Here is a 19,240-nt window from a genome sequence, read left to right as displayed (position 1 = left end):
CACGATCTCTGCTCGGTGCCCACGATCTGTGCTCGGTGCCCGCGCTCGGTGCGGGCGGAGGAGGCTCCGGGGGCAGCGCGGGGGAACGCGGGGCTCACACCCCCGGCCCGCCCCGCTCCGAGCGCGGACCCCCGGGCGGAGAGAGCCCGGGGAGGGGTCCCGGAGGGGCAAAGGGGGCCGGGGCCGACCCCGGGCGGAGGAAGGGCGGGGTGAGGATGGCGTGTGGCTCTGGAAACGCGGCCAAGCGCCGCTGCCGGGGCTCGGCGTGCGGCTGCGGGGCGGGGGGAGCCCCGCAGGGCCGGCCCGCAGAGCTGGAGCCGCCGCTCGCCATGAGCCGCTCCCGGAGCAGCGCCTCCCCACGTAGGTAAATGCCCGGGGTGGGGAGGGGGCGGCCGGCGCTGCCTTGGGCGCATCTTCCCCCTCGCTGCATCCCGCATCCCTCCCTGCATCCCGCATCCCTCCCCCGAGCGGGGCCGGCCCGGGGGCTGCCCGCGGGGACAGCGCAGCCCCGAGCCGGGAGGGCTTGTGGGGCTGATTTTTTTTGGTTATTTTTTGGGGGTGAGGTGGTGAGGGTGGGCGCGGTGATTTGGGGGCTGGGGTATTTTATTTTATTTTTTTTTTTTTTATCGCCGATTTTTATTTAGCAGCGCTCGGCAGCGGGGATGATTTTGGGGAGGGTCGGCGGGGAGGATGCGATGAGGCTCCCCCGGAGTGGGTGATTTTTTTGCAGCCTGCCTCCTCCTCCCCCAGCCTCTCCCCCCCACCCCGGCTTTGGCTGCCTCGCTTCCCAGTTGCTGCATGAAGGCTGTGCTTGCACCGGCGTGTGCCCGCTCCCGGAGCCGCGCACCCGCCGCCACCGCGGCCGGGGGGAGCCCGGGGCCGGAATTATTATTATTATTATTTTTATCTTTAATTTTTTTAAAAAATATTTTTTAATTTTTTTTTTTTTTTTTTTTTTTTTAACCTATCACACCCACCTTCAGAATTATAAAAACATAAGGCGGGCAGGGCGCGGGAGCCCGCGGCGTCCCCGGCACGGGGGAGCGCTCGGTGCGCGGTGTGCGCGGGGGGCTCCGCGCCGCCCCGCCGCCCCCCGCCGCACCGCAGCGTGCGGGCAGCGAGCGCGATGCGCCCCGCGCTCGGCGCTGCGGAATAGCGCGGCCGCCGCTCCGCGGGCTGCGGGCGCACGGACCCCACCGCTGGCCGTTCCCTCTTGATGTCCATGAATGCAAACACCATGATTTTCATGATCCTGGGCGCCTCTATCGTTATGGTAAGAGATTTTTTGCTTATTTCCCCTCCCCATCCGTGGTGTGTGTCGTCCCCCCCCCACCTCTTCCTCCTCCTCTCCATCAGCACCGCCGCCCCCCCGCCTCCTCTCCACCTTCCCCCCGCGCTGTCCCCGAGCCCGAGCACCTCCGTGTGTGTCCGTGTGTCCCTCCACACGCACATCTTCTCCCGATGGCTGCTTCGGTGCCCGGCAATCGAACTGGAGTGGATGTTTTACCCCAGCGCCCAGCGCTGACCCCGTGCCTCGCTTGTGGGCTCTTACAGGCAATAGCTTGCTTGATGGACATGAACGCCTTGCTGGACAGATTCCACAATTACATCCTACCGCACCTCCGAGGGGAGGACCGAGTTTGTCACTGCAACTGTGGAAGGTGAGTTCTGCCTGCAGAGCATCCCCCGTGCCCGCCCTGCCCACCTGGGGACGAGGTGACGGGGACACGGTGGCAGCTGTGCCACCATTTCTGCATCCTGGCCGTGCCTCACCTTCCCCAGCGGCTCCTGCATGAGCAGGGTGAGGAGGGGGTGCTGTTTGTTGTTGTTTTTTTAAATTTGTTTTGTTTTTTTCTGGAAGAAGAGTTTTCCGTGGGCTCTGAGTGCGTTTTCCTTTGTGTACAGGAATTTGGGAGCCCTGGGGGAGTGAGAAACTTTGATTTAAGCGTTTGTCATTGTGGCTTTTGTGGTTCCCCAGCCTGCTTGTGGTCTGGGTGTTGCAGCTGGTGCTGGTTTTGTGGCTCAGAAATGGAATTGGGGCTTGGCCCTGTCCAGGCTGGGATGTGGACAGCTAGGACAGTCACTTGGTGGCTTTGCAATCAATCTTTGGTCGGATTTTCATCCCCTGTGGCTTTTCCTGCTGGACACAGCACACGGAGGAGGCCGGGCTGTGCTTCAGGAGTGCTGCTTCTGCTGTGCACAACTTTATGTCTGGACAAACACCTTCCTCATCCTCCCAAACAGCATCTCTGGGCCTTATCCATCCCTGGAATGCTCGGCTTGGAACTGGGATCTGCCTCCTCGGAGGCTGCTCAGGCCCAGGGATGAACAGAATTATAAAATATATATATGGGAAGGTGAATTTTGGCCTTCTCTTTAGGACTGTTCCTGGTGCTGCTCTGGACTCTGCTCAGGCCCAGGGCTGAGCAAAATTATAAAAAAAATATATATGGGAGGTGAATTTTGGCCTTCTGTGTGGGACTGTTCCTGGTGCTGCTCTGGACTGTGTTCAGGCCCAGAATTATAAAATATAAATACTGGGGAGGTGAATTCCACCCTGCTCTGTGGGACTGCTCTGAATTTTTCCCTTCTCTGTGTGACTGTTCCTCATGCTCCTCTGGACTCTGTTCAGGCCCAGGACTGAACAGAATTATAAAAATATACATACTGGGGAGGTGAATTTTGTCCTGCTCTGTGGCACTGCTCCTCACGCTGCTCTGGAGTCTCTTCAGGCCCAGGGAAGAACAGAATTATAAAAAAATAGATATGGGAAGGTGAATTCCACCCTGTTCTATGGAACTGCTCCTGGTGCTGTTCTGGACTCTGCTCAGGCCCAGAATTATAAAAAAAATATATATATGAGGAGGTGAATTTTGACCTTCTCTGTAGGACTGGTTGTAGTTCCTGGTGGTGCTCTGGAGTCTGTTGAGGCCCAGGACTGAACAGAATTATAAATATATATATAACGGGGAGTTGAATTTTGTTCTGTTCTGAGGGACTGCTTCTCACGCTGCTCTGGACTCTGCTCAGGCCCAGAATGATAAAAATATAAATACTGGGGAGGTGAATTTTGCCCTTTTCTGTGGGACTGTTCCTAGTGCTGCTCTGGACTCTGTTCAGGCCCAGGGCTGAACAGAATTATAAAATATAAATAATGGGGAGGTGAAGTTTGGCCTTCTCTGAGGGACTGCTCCTGGTGCTGCTCTGGGCCCTGTTGAGGCCCAGGGCTGAACAGAGTTATAAATATATATAATGGGGAGGTGAAATTCCCCCCTGTTCTGTAGGACTGCTCCTCATGCTGCTCTGGACTCTGTTCAGGCCCAGAATTACAAAAATATAAATATGGGGAGGTGAATTTTGCCCTGTTCTGTGGGATTGTTCCTCATGCTGCTCTGGACTCCCCTCAGGCCCAGGAGCAGGCCTGGCATGTGGCAGCGCCCTCAGCTCCTGGGGCTCCTCCTCGCAAGGCAAATTTCAATAGCAAAACACTTCCAGAGTGTCTGCCCCTTGGTTTTGGCAAGGATTTGCTTTTTCTGAGCTTTTTTTTTTTGTTTTTTTCTTGATTTTTTCCCTAGTTTTGAGAGTTTTCCTCTGCTCCTCCCAGCAGTTTTTCTGTGACTGGTCCCAGCTCGTTTCAGTGCTGGTGGAAGGAGCTGCTGGGATGTTTGGGGTGGCTGAGCAGTGCCAGGGCTCTCTGAGTGTCCCCAGGGCTGGGGAGGTGCCAGGGTCACCCTCTGAGCCCCCTCTGTGCCTGCAGAGCTGCTCCTGGAGCAGATAAACCAGCCCTGGCACTGCCCACAACCAGCACGGGCTCATTTCCTGGAGAGGGCACAAAAACACTCCCAAACTGCTGAGATTGGGCGGGAGAGGAGGCAAAAATCAAAGTTTATCCTTTGCCTCAGGTGTGTGGGAGCAGCTGCCAGGAGAGGCAGCTGAGGAGGCTCTGAGAGCTGGCTGGGAGCTGCTCCTCCCTGAGCAGGAGATCCCAAACCCTTCTCTGGGCTTTGCCACTACTTTTTCCTGCCCTGCTGTCCCCCTGGAGATCCCAAACCCTTCTCTGGGCTTTGCCAACTCGAGCTGAGCTTTTTCCTGCCTTGTTGCCCCCCTGGCAGCACCAGGAGATCCCAAATCCTCTCTGGGCTGTGCCACCCTGTACTGAGCTTTGTCCTGCTCTGCCCTGTAGGACCAGGAGATCCCAAATCCTCTCTGGGCTCTGCCACCCTGTCCTGAGCTTTTTCCTGCCCTGATGCCCCCCAGGAGATCCCAAACCCTGTCTGGGCTGTGCCACCACATCCTGAGCTCTGTCCTGCCCTGCTGCCCCCTTGGCAGGGTTTGGAGCCCTCTGGTTTCCAGGCTGTGCCCTCTGCTCTCTGCCCAGGAGCCCTGAGCCCAGCCCTGGGCCAGGAGCAGCTCCCCAGGCTGGGCTGGATGAAGGAAAAGAAACTGAATTTGCCAAAAAACAGGGGGAGTCCTGGCAGGAGGAGGGAGCTGCAGCTCGGTGTGGGGCAGGAGGGGATGGGGAACATCAGGAAATGTGGCAGAAATGGGAGGGAAGGAGGAATTGGGATGGGTGGATGGATGGAGATGGATGTGCTGGGCTGAGCTGCTGCAATTCATGATGTCCCTGTGCCCCAGCCTGGGTCACAGTGCCAGGCAGAGCCAATAACTCAGGCAGAAATGTTTGCCCTGCCCTCCCATCCTCTCCCATCCTCTCCTCTCCTTCCCCAGGGTGCCGGGGAGGGCCCAGTGTGGGTGGAACAGGCTGGGTGTGGGCCCAGGCCCTGGCAGTGCCCCCGGGAGGGGCTGGGGCTGTGTGCCAGCTGTGCCAGGGACTGGGAGGGCATCCCCAGCTGGGGAAACTCTGCTGAGCCCTGCCCTGGGTGCGTTCTCAGCCTGGATCCCCAATCTCCTGGCACCGGGATGGCCCTGCCAGGTCCCAGCTCCCCTTTGGGGGTCCCCTGTCCCTGTGCCCAGGATTTGCTGTTGGTCCCTGGGGTTCTGTGCCCAGGCTGTGCCCACGGCCTGGGGGCTCTGGGCTCACCCAGGGACATTCCCTGGCCCAGCAGGATGGGCACAGGAAAGGCTGTACATGATTTATTTAATTTATTTTTGCAGTGTTTTTAAGCATTGGGTGCCAGGATGGGGCACAAGGGGCGCTGAACATTATTTTTGCAGTGTTTTTAAGGTGCTTAAAGTTTGCTCTCAGTTCATGCCAGGAGGGATTTCTGGGAGGTGTTTTTGAGGTCTGTGGGAGCCAGGAGGGAGCTGTGGAGTTTTGGTGTTCACAGGGGTCCCAGGATGAGGGGAGAGATGAGAATCTGACTCCATGTTTCAGAAGGCTGATTTATTATTTTATATATTTATATTTTATTATATGTTATATATCCATATATTAAATATTTATGTGCTTATATAAATATATAATCAAATATAAATATATAAATAGTAAATAAATTTAATTTAATATAATATATACAATAAATATAATATTATATATTATATTTATGATATATATTATATTAAAAGAAAATTATCTATTAAAACTATACTAAAGGAATAGAAGAAAGGATTTCATCAGAAGGCTTAAAAGGATGATAATAAAATCTTGTGACTGACCAGAGTCTGATACAGCTGGACTGTGATTGGCCATTAATTAGAAACGACCACATGAGACCAATCAAAGCTGCATCTGTTGCATCCCACAGCAGCAGATAATTATTGTTTTTCTTTTCCTCTGAGGCCTCTCAGCTCCTCAGGAGAAAAAATATCCTGGCAAAAGGGATTGTTCAGAAAATATCCTGGTGGCACTGTGGCACCTGTGCTTTACTGTGTGTTTGATGGGGAGGTTAACACAGCTGCAGGATTCTAAATTAGCAATTTAAATGATAACCCTAAAATGACAACCCTAACCCTAAACTTACTCCAATAATACGAACAAATCTACAATAGGATGGCACAACTTTATCAAAGATCCCATTTGCACTTGGTGACCACCCAAAGATTGTGGGTGGTGATTTGCATTTTGTTTTATTCTTTGCAGGATTTTGGTGATTTCTTTTGTATCTTTGAGCAGAGCTGGCCTGGGGAAGCTGGGGCTGCCTGCAGCTGCCCAGGCTGCCCTGGGGCCCAAATTTGTGGATTTTTGGGGTGGTTTGGAACTCTATTTGCAGTTTTTTGGGGTGGTTTGAGCCTCTGTTTGCAGCCTGAGCGAGCCTGGGCTGGGCAACCTCTGGTCCCTGCTGAGCCGGGTGTTCCCCCGGGCTTTGAGAGGTGACAAATGTGTCCCCTGAGCAGGTGAGGTGTCACCTGAGCAGGTGAGGTGTCACCACCAGTCTGGGCTGGGTCTTCCCCTCCAGAGCAGCAGGAAAAGGAGGGCAGAGCTGGCAGTGCCCCCCAGGACATGGGGGAGCCCCCAGGGCTGGGAATGGGGAGCTGGGCTGGGCTGGGGGGACAGGACAGAGCCAGGGGTGGCACCTGGACATGGCTGGCAGTGACAGGGACAGCTCCTGGGGCACATCTGGCTCAGGAAGGGGTGGCATCCAGGGGTGACAGCCACAGGTGACAGCCACACTCCCTGCAGGGATGTGGCTGCTGGAGCTGATCCCCGGGGCAGCTTGGCACTGTCCATGCCAGCGTGTGGAGGCTCCAGGCTCTCCCAAATCCCTGTGCCATGCTCTCCAATCCCTGCGCCATGCTCTCCAAACCCTGTGCCATGCTTTCCAAACCCTGTGCCATGCTTTCCAAACCCTGTGCCATGCTTTCCAAACCCCAGGCTGTCCCAACCCCTGTGCCAGCCTCTCCAAAATCCCTGTGCCAGGCTGTGCCAACCCTGTGCCACGCTCTCCAAACCTCAGGCTCTCCCAGATCCCTGTGCCAGGCTCCCAGCCCCGGGAGCGGCTCGGAGCGGCCCCAGGCTCGGACAGGGAGGCTCGGGGGGTCTCTGCTCGCCCAGCCCCGCCCGGATCAGCCCCGAACCCGGCCGGGATGTGGCAGCTGCGGCGGCGGGAGCTGCGCCGTGATGTCACTGTCACTGTCACCTGCCGGGGGAGCGGGGCTGAGCCCGAGCGTCGGCGCCTCCCCGTCCCTGTCGCTGTCACTGTGCCTGTCCTCATCCCTGTGGCTGTCCCTGTCCCCATCCTTGTCCCCATCCGTGTCCCTGTCCCCGCCCCTGTCGCTGTCCCCATCTCTATCCCCGTCTCCCATTGCCATTCCCATCCCTGTCTCTGTGTTCCTATCCCGGTCCCCATCCTTGTCCCCGTTGCTGTCCCCATCACTGTCCTCCTCATCCCTGTCCCCCTCCCTGTCTCTGTCCCCATCCCTGTCCCCCATTCTTGTTGCTGTCCCTGTCCTCATCCTGATCCTTGTCCCCCGTCCCTGTCCCCCATCCCTGTCCCCATCCCTGTTCCCTGTCCCTCTTCCCATTCCTGTCTCTCTCCTTAGCCGTGTTCCCATCCTTGTCCCTGTCCCCATCGCTGTCCCCATCCTCATCACTGTCCCCATCCTTATCCCTGTCCCTCTCCCCCACGCCCCCATCGCTGTCCCTGTCCCCTCCCCATCCCTGTCCTTGTCCCCATCCCTGTCCCCATTGCTGTCCCCTCCCTGTCGCTGTCCCCGTGTCCCAGCCCCGCTGTCTCTCCGTGCTGTGGCTGCAGCAGCAGCAGCAGCGCTGGTGGCGCTCACCCAAGGTCACCGCAGGGGACAATAGCGCTGGGGACAGAGCCCGAGCCTCCCGTGTGGCACAGCCGGGCCTGGGGACACCGGGCGGACACACGGACCGTCTGTCTGTCTGTGTGTCTGTCTGTCACCCGAGCTGGAGAGCAGAGCCAGCTGGGCTGGGATTCCTGTCCCTGGGATTTCTGTCCCTCAGTTTCTGTTCCTTTAATTTCTGTCCCCTGTGGAAGTTCCAGCACAGCCAGAGTGGGCACGGCTGGGGATATTTTGGGGTCCCCCCAAGGTGGGCACAGCTGAGGACAGGAGGTGGCACAGCGTGACCTGGCAGCAGCTGGAGCCGCCCAGGATTTGCCCTCAGGAATTGTTTGGTTTCTCCTTCTCTTGTAAATAATCACAAGGAGAGCCCAGGGCACGAGTGGCACCTCTGTCACGGGGATTTGGGGACATGGGACATGTGTGTGCAGGGTTTGGGGACAGTGGCACACGGGAGGTGCTTGCCTGTGCCCATGGCACCCCTCCCGTTCCTTTCGGGGTCCCCTCTCCCCCTGCAGCCCCTGCCCGGATTTCCCTGTGCCCGAGGAGGGGCAATCCCAGTTCCCAACGGGGCAGCACCGGGAGCAGAGCTGCCACCAGAGCTGCCGCCCCGGTCCCTCCCCTGTCCCGGTGACAATGGGGCTGGTGCCACCCTGGAGCCGGTGCCAGCCCCGTGCCAGCCCCCTGAGGGCACGGCAGGGATCGGGGCTGTTTTGGGAAGGTTCTTGGAGTGCAGCTTTGTTTGTGTCAATATTTGGACGTTTCTCAGGCGTGATTATGGAGCAACCTGAGCCTCATGAATATTCAGAGGCGTCGGGGACTGCCTCGCTTTGCTCTGTGTGCCAGGGACACAGGGATGGGCACTGGGGACACCGGGCATGGCTGGCACTGCCCGAACTGGGGGCACTGGGGGTGCCAGGGCTGTGCTGGTGGAGCTGGACGTCACCTGGATGGGTGTGTGGTCACTGCTGGGCAGGGACAGTGCCACCTGTGCCCACCTGGGCAGGGGCAGAGCCACTTGTGCCCATACTGGCATAATCTCCCCATACTTTAAAGGATTCAGACCCTGAGTTTAGGATGAAATATGGCTTGAGGTTTTCACATTTATTTCTTGCTTGTTTTCTTGCGTTTTGGGTTGGTTTTTTGTTTTCTTTTTTTTTTGTTTGTTTTTTTGTTTTGTTTGTTTTTTTTGTTTTGTTTTTTTGTTTGGTTGGTTTTTATCTAATTCAAAATGTATATCACATAATAACATTATAGCAATATAATAATAACAACAATAACAATACTAATAATAACATATCCAATAAGGATAAAAGGCTTAGGCTCAGGGATTTTTATGCTTTCCCTCCTTTTTTCATGCTTTCTTCTGCTGGCAGCAGCACAGAGAGCCAGGCCAGCCCTTCTGCTGCTGGGGATGGTGGGATAAAAACCAAAATAAGAGTTTTCACTGATTTTTTTCCCCTTTTAAACCTGATTTATGGCCAGGCACCTTGTGCACTACTTGTGCTTTCCCTTTTTTTTTGTGCTTTCTCCTTTTTAATGCTTTCCTCTGCTGGCAGCAGCACAGAGAGCCAGGGCAGCCCTTCTGCTGCTGGGGACAGTGGGAGAAACTGGAAGAAAAACCCAAATAAGGGTTTTCACTGATTTTTGCCTGTTTTTGCCCAGGCACCACATGCACCACATCATCCTGTACATCGTGCTTCCCCTCCTTTTCATGCTTTCCTCTCTTCTGGCATAAAGAGCCAGGGCAGCCCTTCTGCTGGGATAAAAACCAGACTAAGAATTTCCACTGATTTTTGCCGTTTTCCCCCGTTTTTGCCCAGGCACCACGTGCACTGCGTGATCCCCTACGTTATATTTTCCCTCCTTTTCATGCTTCCCTCTGCTGGCAGCAGCACAAAGAGCCTCTGCTGCTGGGGACGATGGGATAAAAACCAGAAGAAGAAGAGTTTTCACTGATTTTTGCCGTTTTTGCCCCGCTCCTGGCAGGCACCACGTGCACTACGTGATCCCGTACGACGGGGACCAGTCGGTGGTGGACTCGTCGGAGAATTACTTTGTGACCGACAATGTGACCAAGCAGGAGATCGACCTCATGCTGGGGCTGCTGCTGGGCTTCTGCATCAGCTGGTTCCTGGTGTGGATGGACGGCGTCCTGCACTACGCCGTGCGCGCCTGGCGCGCCAGCCGCCGATACGGTACGGACCCGCTGCCTTCTCCATCATCCTCATCTTCCTCATCGTCCTCATCGTCGTCATCTTCTCATCTTCCTTCTCCTTGTCCTTGTCTTCATCTTCCTCTTCCTCATCATCTTCTCCTTCTCATCCTCGTCTTCTTCACCATCTTCTCATCTTCACTATCTTCATCGTCTTAATCCTCATTATCTTCTCATCTTCATTAGCTTCTCATCTTCATTATCTTCTCATCTTCATTATCTTCTCATCTTCCTCCTCCTTGTCCTCATCTTCATCATCTTCCTCTTGCTCATCATCTTCTCATCCTCATCCTCGTCTTCTTCACCATCTTCTCATCTTCACTATCTTCATCATCTTAATCTTCACCATCTTCTCATCTTCATCCTCCCCTCATCTTCCTCCTCATCTTCTTCTCCTCTTCCTCCTCATCTTCCTCATCATCTTCTCATCTTCATAATCATCTTCGTCATCTTCCTCCTCTTCATCATCTTCATCATCTTCTCATCTTCATCAGCTTCATCATCTTTCTCATCTTCATCATCCTCCTCCTCATCATCATCTCCTCCTCATCTTCCTCGTCTTCATCATCCTCATCTTCCTCATCCTCCTCCTCATCTTCCTCATCATTGTCTCATCTTCTTCATCATCGTCTCATCTTCTTCATCTTCTCCTCTTCCTTCTCTCCTTCCTCATCCTCCTCCTCACCTTCTCCTCTTCCTCCTCCTCCTCTTCTCCTTTTCCTCCTCCATTATTTCCGTTCCCATTTCCATTATTTCCATTATTTCCATTATTTCCATTATTTCCATTATTTCCATTCCCATTTCCGTTATTTCCGTTATTTCCGTTATTTCCGTTATTTCCATTATTTCCGTTATTTCCGTTATTTCCATTATTCCCATTTCCATCCCTTCCCACCCCTCACCCCTGGCCAGATGTGGAGATGTTTTTATTCACTTGTGCCACCAAAACCAAAACCCTTGGGCACAGTTTGGTTTGGAGCAGTAAAATCCTGAATTAACCCCGGGAAGGCCCAGCAGAGCCCTCACAGCCTCCTCTGCCCCATTCCCCCTCAGCCCGTGGGTTTTCATATTTGAAAGAGATAAAAATGACAGCAAAAGGAGGGAATGACTGGAAATTCCCTCCAAAAGTGCCCCAAAATCTCCATTTCTCCAACCCCTGACTGATGGTGCTGCTGAGCCCAGCTCAGGGAAGGAGCAGCAGGAAGATTTATCTGCAGGCCCATAAGAAATTCTAATTAGAAACGTGGAGACTCCTTCTAAAAACTCAGATGAAAATGAAATTAATTTCCCATTAATCTTCCCAAACCCCAGCAGGCTCCAGGAGCCGTTTCTGAGCTGGGATTCTGAATTTCCTGGGAGGTTTCAGCCTTTGAGGAGCAATTCTGGGGCTGGGACTCCTGAATTTCATCAGAGATCAGAGCAGGGCTGCCAGGAGCTCTCCCTGAGCTGGGATCACCTGCCCCTACTGAAGGGAGGATTTTATTTTTAGTAATTCATTTAGTGGTTTATTTTCAGTAATTATTTGGTATTTTTAATTTTTAGTAATTAATTTCGTATTTATTTTTAGTAATTAATGTAGTAATTTATTTTTAGTAATTATTTCATATGGTTTTATTTTTAGTAATTATTTCATATGGTTTTATTTTTAGTAATTATTTAGTAGTTTATTTAGTGGTTTATTTTTAGTAATTTAGTAGTAATAATTAGTAGTATATTTTTAGTAATTATTTAGTATTTTTTATTTGTAGGAGTTAATTTCATATTCTATTTTTATTAACTAATTTCGTATTTATTTTTAGGAATTAATTTCATATTTTATTTTTAGTAATGATTTAGTATTTTTTATTTTTAGCAATGAATTTCATATTTTATATTTAGTAATGATTTAGTATTTGAAACTAGTATTAATTACTATGTTATAAATAGTAAATATTAGGAATTATTAATATAAAATAGTATATAGTATATAAAATATTAATTATTATAAGTTACAAATTATTATAAATATTATTACATAGTATTGCTATATATAGTATAATATATATTTAATATATATTTAATATATAATATATATTACTTTATATATAATATATATTTTATATTGTATTATATATTAGATATTGCGTACAATGTATAATATATAATATATATAATTATATATAATATTTCATATTATATATAGTATTATATTTAATACATATATTTAATATATAATATATATGTTATATATAAGGTATTAAATATAAATTATAAATTAGCAATTAGTACAGATAGTATTACAAATTATTACTATAAAATATTATATGTGATAAAATATTACTTATTATAATTTTTCAATTATTACTAATTATATCTAATATACCAAATATTAATTATTATAAATTATTAATTAGTATAAATATTAGAAAATATAAACGTATCCTTTAGTCAAGGTGTAGAATGAATTCTCAAGCTGGAGAATTCCCCCAGGCTGACCCTGGGGGTGCCAGGAGGAGAGAGGAGAAGCACCAGAGCTGTGCTGGGTGTGCTGGCACGGGGACAGGGAGCTGGGCTGGGGACATGGGGACACAGAGCCTTGGGGACACAGAATCCTGGGGACATGGAGCTGGGCTGGGGACATGGGGACACACAGAGAGCCCTGGGGACACAGAATCCTGGGGACATGGAGCTGGGCTGGGGACAGAGCCCTGGTGGGTGACAGAGCCTGACCCTGTTGTCCCCTGCCTTGCAGACAAGGAGCTCTGTGGGTGACACCCAGAGCTCTGGGGACACAGAGCTTTAGGGACACCCATAGCCCTGGTGGGTGACAGAGCCTGACCCTGCTGTCCCCTCGTTGCAGACAAGGAGCTCTGCTGGTGTCACACAGAGCTTTGGGGACACAGAGCTTTAGGGACACCCATAGCCCTGGTGGGTGACAGAGCCTGACCCTGTTGTCCCCTGCCTTGCAGACAAGGAGCTCTGTGGGGGACACCCAGAGCTTTGGGGACACAGAGCTTGGGGGACACACGCAGAGCCCTGGGGACACAGCCCTGATGGCAGAGCCTGACCCTGGTGTCCCCTGCTGCAGTCAAGGAGCTCTGCTGGGTACATCCAGCTCTGGGGACACCCAGAGCTTTGGGGACACAGCCCTGGGGGCACACCCATGGCCCTGGCGGGTGACAGAGCCTGACCCTGCTGTCCCTCATTGCAGACAAGGAGCTCTGCTGGGGTCACCCAGAGCTCTGGGGACACAGCCCTGGGGACACACCCATGGCCCTGGTGGGTGACAGAGCCTGACCCTGCTGTCCCCTGTTGCAGACACGCCCTGGTGGTGGCTGCCCAGGCTGTGTAAGCTGAAGGAGCTGCGCAAGCGCCACCCGCGGCAGTACGAGGAGCCCACGGGGAACATGGTGCACATCAAACAGAAGCTCTACCACAACGGGCACCCCAGCCCGCGGCACCTGTGAGGGAACCGCACTCCAGGGACTCCTCTTCCTCACGGGACGGCCCCTGCAGCGCCCCCAGGCCGGCCGGCCACTCGGATTGCCGCGATTTTGCCGCGACTTTGCCGCGATTTTGCCGGGATGGCCCCGGGCGGACGCGCCACCATGCACAACCAGAGCCGGCGCTGGGCGCTCTGCAGCCCAGGCTTTGCACTGTGGTCCACGTTTTATTGTCAGACTGGTGTAAATATGTAAAAAAAAAAAAAGCAGACAAGAACAAAGAGATTTGCATTATAATTTCAACCCTCATCTCATTGTCCTGGCTGTCCTGCCCATCCTGCTGGCAGTGGTGGCCGAGGGGATGGAGGTGGGACAGCAGCAAGAAGATGCAAAGTGTCTCCTCCAGGAGCTCCAGCCCCACAACATTTCTTTGTTCCTTTGGCTGCTCTGAGCCTCCCACGGCTACAAAGGGCCTGGCTGGTCACAGGTTTGGATGGGGGAAGGCACAGTGTCCCCTTTTTGGGGTTTTTTGGGGTTTTATTTTGCTTTGGTTCACAGGTTTCACAGTGTCCCCTTCTTGGGTTTTTTGGGGTTTTTTTTTGCTTTGGTTCTCAGGGTTGGATGGGGGAAGGCACAGTGTCCCCTTTTTTGGGTTTTTGGGGTTTTTTTTTGCTTTGGTTCTCAGGGTTGGATGGGGGAAGGCACAGTGTCTCCTTTTGGGGCTCTTGGGGTTTTTTTGCTTTGGTTCACGTTCTGGAATTGCTGTGGGGGAAGGAAGGGCTGGGAATGGGTCAGGGCTTTGTGTTTGCATTGCTGCCCTCTGAACCTGCCTTGAGCACCCCTTTAGTGGTGGCACCTTTGGAGGTGACACCTTTGGAGAAGGCACCTTTGGAGGTGACACCTTTAGAGGTGGCAGCTTTGGTGGCGCTTTTGGAAGTGTCACCTTTGGTGGCGGGAAAAAAGGAGCTGCTCTGCCCCTCTTCCTGCAGGGTGACCCTGGTTAAAACACCCCAAAAACCCCAAAACCCCAGAGGGCAGCAAGAGGGGGCCCTGAGCAAAGTGTGAGCCTGGGTAAACACCCCAAAACCCCAAAGAGCAGCAAGAGGGGGCCCTGAGCAGCCTCTTCTTGTAGGGTGAGCCTGGTTAAAACATCCCAAAACCCCAAAGGGCAGCACAGAGAGAGCCCTGAGCAGGGTGAGCCTGGTGAAAACACCCCAAAAACCTGGTTAAATCACCCCTAAAGCCTGATTCAAACACCCCAAAACCCCAAAGAGCAGCAAGAGGGGTCCCTGAGCAGCCTCATTGCTGCTGCACCCCTTTCTTATGGGGCTGGGCTTTGGGGACACACAGACACCCAGACCAAAACCCCAAATCCACAGACACCCTGACCAAACTCCTTCCCAAATGTCCCCAGAGTTGAGCCCAAACGTGAGGAAGCTCCAAAGTGGTTTTGTGGGGCTGCCCCTGGGTGGGTTTTGAGGTCTGATCTTTTGGGATCAGGGCTCTGAGGGCAGTGTCCTCACCCCAAACCCTCCTGTAGGGCCAGCAGGAGCTGGGGGGTTTTGGGGGGTTTTATCCTGTCCTGGGATTTGTGAGCAGGGACACAAGAGGGAAATGCCATCCCCAGGATCTGAGAACCCTCAATATTTCCCTCAATATTTCCTCCCCCTTTCATCTTTTTGTATCCAGTGGGGTGGTGCAGAAAAAGGGGAAAAACCCAGAAGTAAAGGATGCTGAGAAAAATCTCATTTTTTTCCCATGGATTCCATGACATTTTCAGTGGCCTCCTGCTGTTTGGTGGCAGCAAAAGGGACACCCCAACTCCTGCTCTTCCTCCCTGCTTCACTTTCTGTGTTTTGGGGTCATTTTGAAATTTCCTATGCCCATTTCTGTTAATTGCAAGCCCAAATATTCCCATTTTTCTGCCATCCCCACTTTTGCTATTCCCTAGTGCCTCTTGTCTTGGAGCCCCAGGTTTTTTCTGGACCTCAATAATTGCCTGGTCCTTATTTGTGTCTGTCTGTCTGTCTGTCATTCCTGGCTGTCATGTCCAAAATTCCTTAGGATCTAAGGAATGACTTTTCCTTGAGCAGTTATCAACAAGTGGGGACAGCATTTTGGAGGGGAGAGAAAATTCCATTGGGATAAGGAGAAAACATCGAGCCCCTGGGACTGGTTATGTAAAAAAAAAAGGGGAGAAAAAAGCACTTTAAATCAAATTTTCCACTGATTAAACTCAGACTGAATGTAAAGCCTGGCTCTAGCAGCTGAGCTTGGTTGAAATATTAAAAATTAAGCAGAAATATTAAAAATTAGGCAGAAATATTAAAAATTAGGGGGAAATGGTCAAGTGATGGCTTACACTGTTAGGGTTGATCTGGCTGATCCATGGCAAAATTCCATAAAAATTTGAGGATCTGGAAGGGGGGGGGGAGGAAATTTTCTATATAATAAAAATGGTCCTGTTGTATAAAAGGAGATTTGAAAAAAATATGGGTGAGAGGGAAGGAGAGGAGAGGAAGGAGAGAGGGAAACAGGAGAGGAAGGAGAGGAGAGGGGAGCAGAGGAGAGGGAGGGAGAGGAGGAAGGAGAAGAAGTAAAGGAGAGGAAGGAGAGGAGAGGAAGACGAGGAAGAAGAGGAGAGGGAAGCAGAGAAGGAAGGAGAGGAAGCAGAGGAAGAAGAGGAGAGGAGAAGAAGAGGAAAGGGAAGCAGAGAAGGAAGGAGAGAGGAGAGGAAGCAAAGGTGAGGAAGAAAATGAGAGGAAGGAGAGGAAGAGGAGAGGGAAGCAGAGAGGGAAGTAGAGGAGAGGAAGAAGAGAGGGAGAGGAAAAAGAGAAGGAATCAAAGGAGAGGAAGGAGAGGAAAAAGAGGAAAGGGAAGGAGAGGAGAGAAAGGAGAGGAAGAAGAGGAGATGAAGTAAAGGAGAGGAAGAGGAGGAGAAGGCAGAGAGGGAAGCAGAGGAAAAGGAAGGAGAGGAAAAAGAGAGAGAAGCAGAGGAGATGAAGTAAAACAGATGAAGCAGAGGAGAGGAAGGAGAGGAATTAAAGAAGAGGAGAGGAAGAAGTGAGGAAGCAGAGGAGATGAAGTAAAAGAGAGGAAGAAGAGGAAAGGGAAGCAGAGGAGAGGGCAGATGTGGCAGAGCCAGGAGGAGCTGCCCGCCCCAGCTGGGCTGAGGGCCCCTGCTGTGTGTCCTGAGCTCTGTCTGTGTCACTCTGTGCCCTGCATGGACCTGTCCCCCTCTGGCACCCCCATTTCTGTTCCCCAGGGGCTCCCAGCCCCTCCTGGCACTCCCTGCTCTCCCCTGGGCAGGATTTTCACTCCTGGAGCACCAGCACAGAGCCTGCAGTGCTGCCTGCCCTCATTTCCATCCTTATTTTTCCTTTTTTTTCCTTTTTCCTGCACCCCAAGCACTCCTGCATGCATCAGGCAGGGAGAGGCACAGCCCAGACTGCACCAGAGAGACCCAACTCTGCTCTGGGTCCATCACAGAACCATCCCTACTGTGGTTGAAAAGCAATAATGGCTAAATTTTATTTTTATTTTTATGAAATACAACTTGCACAGGCAGATTTCAGCCAGGGCTGTGCTGAAGGAGCAGCTGAAGGTGCAGAGAGCTTGGGCTGGGGGAGGCAATAGAAAAAAGCACACTGTGATTTATTTTGGGTCAACAAGTGAGTGTATTTCAGCCATTCCTTCCCTTCCAAGATGTTTGTACCATAGAGAACCAGTTCAGCTCCTGGAACCAAGCCCATCCTTTGCTGTTTGTCAGTAAAATAGTTTTTTGCATGTTTTGCATCTGAGTGGTTTTTATTTTCCCAACCCTCTGAAGTCAGTAATTCCCTCTGGGAGCAGCAATTCCCCAGATTTTGGGCATGGAGGAGATGTATAAGGCTGGGAAGGTGTGGGGAGAGCCCTGAGGAAGGAATGGGGGATTCCCTCACATTTTGGGACATTTTTGGCTTCTACTGGCTGGGAGAACAGGGAAGCTCTGAGATCCAAAACTGATTTTAAAGGAAAACATTTCACTGATTTTAAAGGAAAAAAAATCCCTGATTTTAAAGGAAAATATTTCAATACTGTTCAATTCTGGGTGCCTGCAGAGAGGAGCCTGAGCCTCTCAAGCCCAATGCCTGGAAGGGCAGGAAAAGCAGGAAAAGCAGAGGAATCTCAGGAAAAGTGCCAGGGACAGCTCAGCATGGCCAAAGTGGGGCTGGTGGCAGCTCCTGTGTGAGCAGAGCTCAGCAAGGGCACAGATTTAGGTCAGGCCAACGTGCTGGGGCTGTGTAGCTACACAAGAGGCCTCAGAGCAGAGCACAGAGTTCAGATCCAGTTCAAACACAGAGAAAAAAAAATCAGGAGGTTTTCTAACCTGTCTCTCACATGCACAGAAGAACAAATGTCATCTCATCAAGACAGGCTCGTGTTCAGGCCCTGACAATGGCACATTCTCCCAGCTGGTGCAGAAATGCAGCAGAAAATTTGTGTGGCAAGAGCAGTGGGAGCAAACAAACAAATTCATCTCTCTCTTCAGGCCATGCTGCATCTGTGTGCCCCCAAGTCAGCTCTCCATGGAGAAAACTGATTTACTTGGGGGAAAAATATATGGGACTGCTCTCAGATCACTTTCGGTAAACAGTGAATCCCCCCCAAATCCACTTTTCTAAGAAAAATTTACTCTGAAGGACAGTTCAAGTGAGTAAAAAAAAAGTGATTTACTTGGAGGAAAAATACGTGGGGCTGCTCTCAGATCACCTGTGTTAAACAGTGAATTCTCCCAAATAAATTTTTACTCTGAAGGGCAACTCAAGTGAGGAAGGAGCTGTGTCATGGGCAGGATTTGGGGATAAAAGGGTGAGAAATGGCTGTGCTGGAGAACAAACCCTACAGATTTAAATGTATGGGAGGTCAGGCTTGGACAATCCCTGGGCTCCCACAGGTGCAGAAACACCTCAGAAAGATTTGGGGTCAGGCCACAGACACCAGCACAGCCAGTGGTGTTTCACCAAGGGTTCCTTTAATAAATCCAGTTATTTCTTCCTTTTGAACCCACTTTGCCTTTCTGCTTTTGCACTGGAGGCCCAGGGCAGCCCCTCCCCGGCACCACGGGCTGCTCTCCACGGCCGCCCCACCAAACCCCACCTTGTTCTCTGTGCTCAGGTGAATCCTGCAGGCTCCTCACACCGGTGTCCCTTGGTGGAAGGGCAGCAGGGGGTTCCTGGCAGTCTCTCTGTTTGCTTCTGCACCTTCTGTCTGCAGCCACTCCATCTTCTGCCGGTGCTGCCGCACGGCGTCGGCCACGCGCGCGTCCATCATGGCCTCGGTCAGCACGCCGTCCTCCGAGGCGTAGGCCGCGGCCTGTGGGGACAGGGACACCTCAGACACCTCAGGGATGGCCTGTGCCACCAGCAGGGACAGCTCAGGGATGGCCTGTGCCACCAGCAGGGACAGCTCAGGATGCTGCCTGTGGGGACAGGGACACCTGAGACATGGCCCGTGCCACCAGCAAGGACAGCTCAGGCCGCGGCCTGTGGGGACAGGGACACCTCAGACACCTCAGGGATGGCCTGTGCCACCAGCAGGGACAGCTCAGGCCGCGGCCTGTGGGGACAGGGACACCTCAGACACCTCAGGGATGGCCTGTGCCACCAGCAGGGACAGCTCAGGCTGCTGCCTGTGGGGACAGGGACACCTCAGGGATGGCCTCTGCCACCAGCAGGGACAGCTCAGGCTGCGGCCTGTGGGGACAGGGACAGCTCAGACACCTCAGACATGGCCTGTGCCACCAGCAGGGACAGCTCAGGCTGCAGCCTGTGGGGACAGGGACACCTCAGACACCTCAGACATGGCCTGTGCCACCAGCAGGGGCAGCTCAGGCTGCTGCCTGTGGGGACAGGGACAC

At 52.1% G+C, this 19,240-nt stretch overlaps 2 protein-coding genes across 5 annotated transcripts in view; one reads left to right on the top strand and one right to left on the bottom strand.

Annotated features, from left to right (window-relative positions):
* The first annotated feature begins 266 nt into the window (after positions 1 to 266).
* Positions 267 to 17,127, top strand: TMEM240 (transmembrane protein 240). 3 transcript variants are annotated; one of them, XM_063177180.1, is made up of 4 exons: positions 267 to 364; positions 1,555 to 1,661; positions 9,694 to 9,902; positions 13,217 to 17,127. In XM_063177180.1, the coding sequence occupies exons 2-4, from the start codon at positions 1,570 to 1,572 to the stop codon at positions 13,363 to 13,365; spliced, it is 450 nt and encodes a 149-aa protein (XP_063033250.1). In that variant the 5' UTR covers positions 267 to 364; positions 1,555 to 1,569; the 3' UTR covers positions 13,366 to 17,127. The 3 variants fall into 3 exon arrangements, with proteins under 3 accessions (XP_063033250.1, XP_063033249.1, XP_063033248.1); XM_063177179.1 differs by lacking the exon at positions 267 to 364 and adding an exon at positions 1,122 to 1,273; XM_063177178.1 differs by lacking the exon at positions 267 to 364 and having other exon boundaries at positions 1,394 to 1,661.
* LOC134429811 (ATPase family AAA domain-containing protein 3) overlaps positions 16,848 to 19,240 on the bottom strand; it is a 30,744-nt gene continuing 28,351 nt past the window's right edge. Inside the window, exons 16-17 of one of the 2 annotated variants that reach the window (XM_063177177.1) lie at positions 18,481 to 18,696; positions 16,848 to 16,961 (exon numbers count right to left, since the gene is read on the bottom strand). In XM_063177177.1, coding sequence (XP_063033247.1) covers positions 18,517 to 18,696 — 180 coding nt within the window. In that variant the 3' untranslated portion in view covers positions 16,848 to 16,961; positions 18,481 to 18,516. Of the gene's footprint in view, positions 16,962 to 18,333; positions 18,697 to 19,240 lie in introns of those variants that run through there. The other variant, XM_063177176.1, reaches the window with a different exon arrangement.

Source organism: Melospiza melodia, chromosome 26 (genome assembly GCF_035770615.1).
Source record: "Melospiza melodia melodia isolate bMelMel2 chromosome 26, bMelMel2.pri, whole genome shotgun sequence".
Taxonomy (NCBI): Eukaryota; Metazoa; Chordata; class Aves; order Passeriformes; family Passerellidae; genus Melospiza; species Melospiza melodia.
This window is presented reverse-complemented; position numbering and strand designations above follow the sequence as displayed.

Bases quoted from the DNA above. Each gene is read 5' to 3' on its own strand.
- TMEM240 (XM_063177178.1), top strand. From the start codon at position 1,462: ATGGCTGCTTCGGTGCCCGGCAATCGAACTGGAGTGGATGTTTTACCC. The intron at 1,662-9,693 runs GTGAGTTCTGCC...CGCTCCTGGCAG, and splicing joins TGTCACTGCAACTGTGGAAG to GCACCACGTGCACTACGTGA. The intron at 9,903-13,216 runs GTACGGACCCGC...CCCCTGTTGCAG, and splicing joins GCGCGCCAGCCGCCGATACG to ACACGCCCTGGTGGTGGCTG.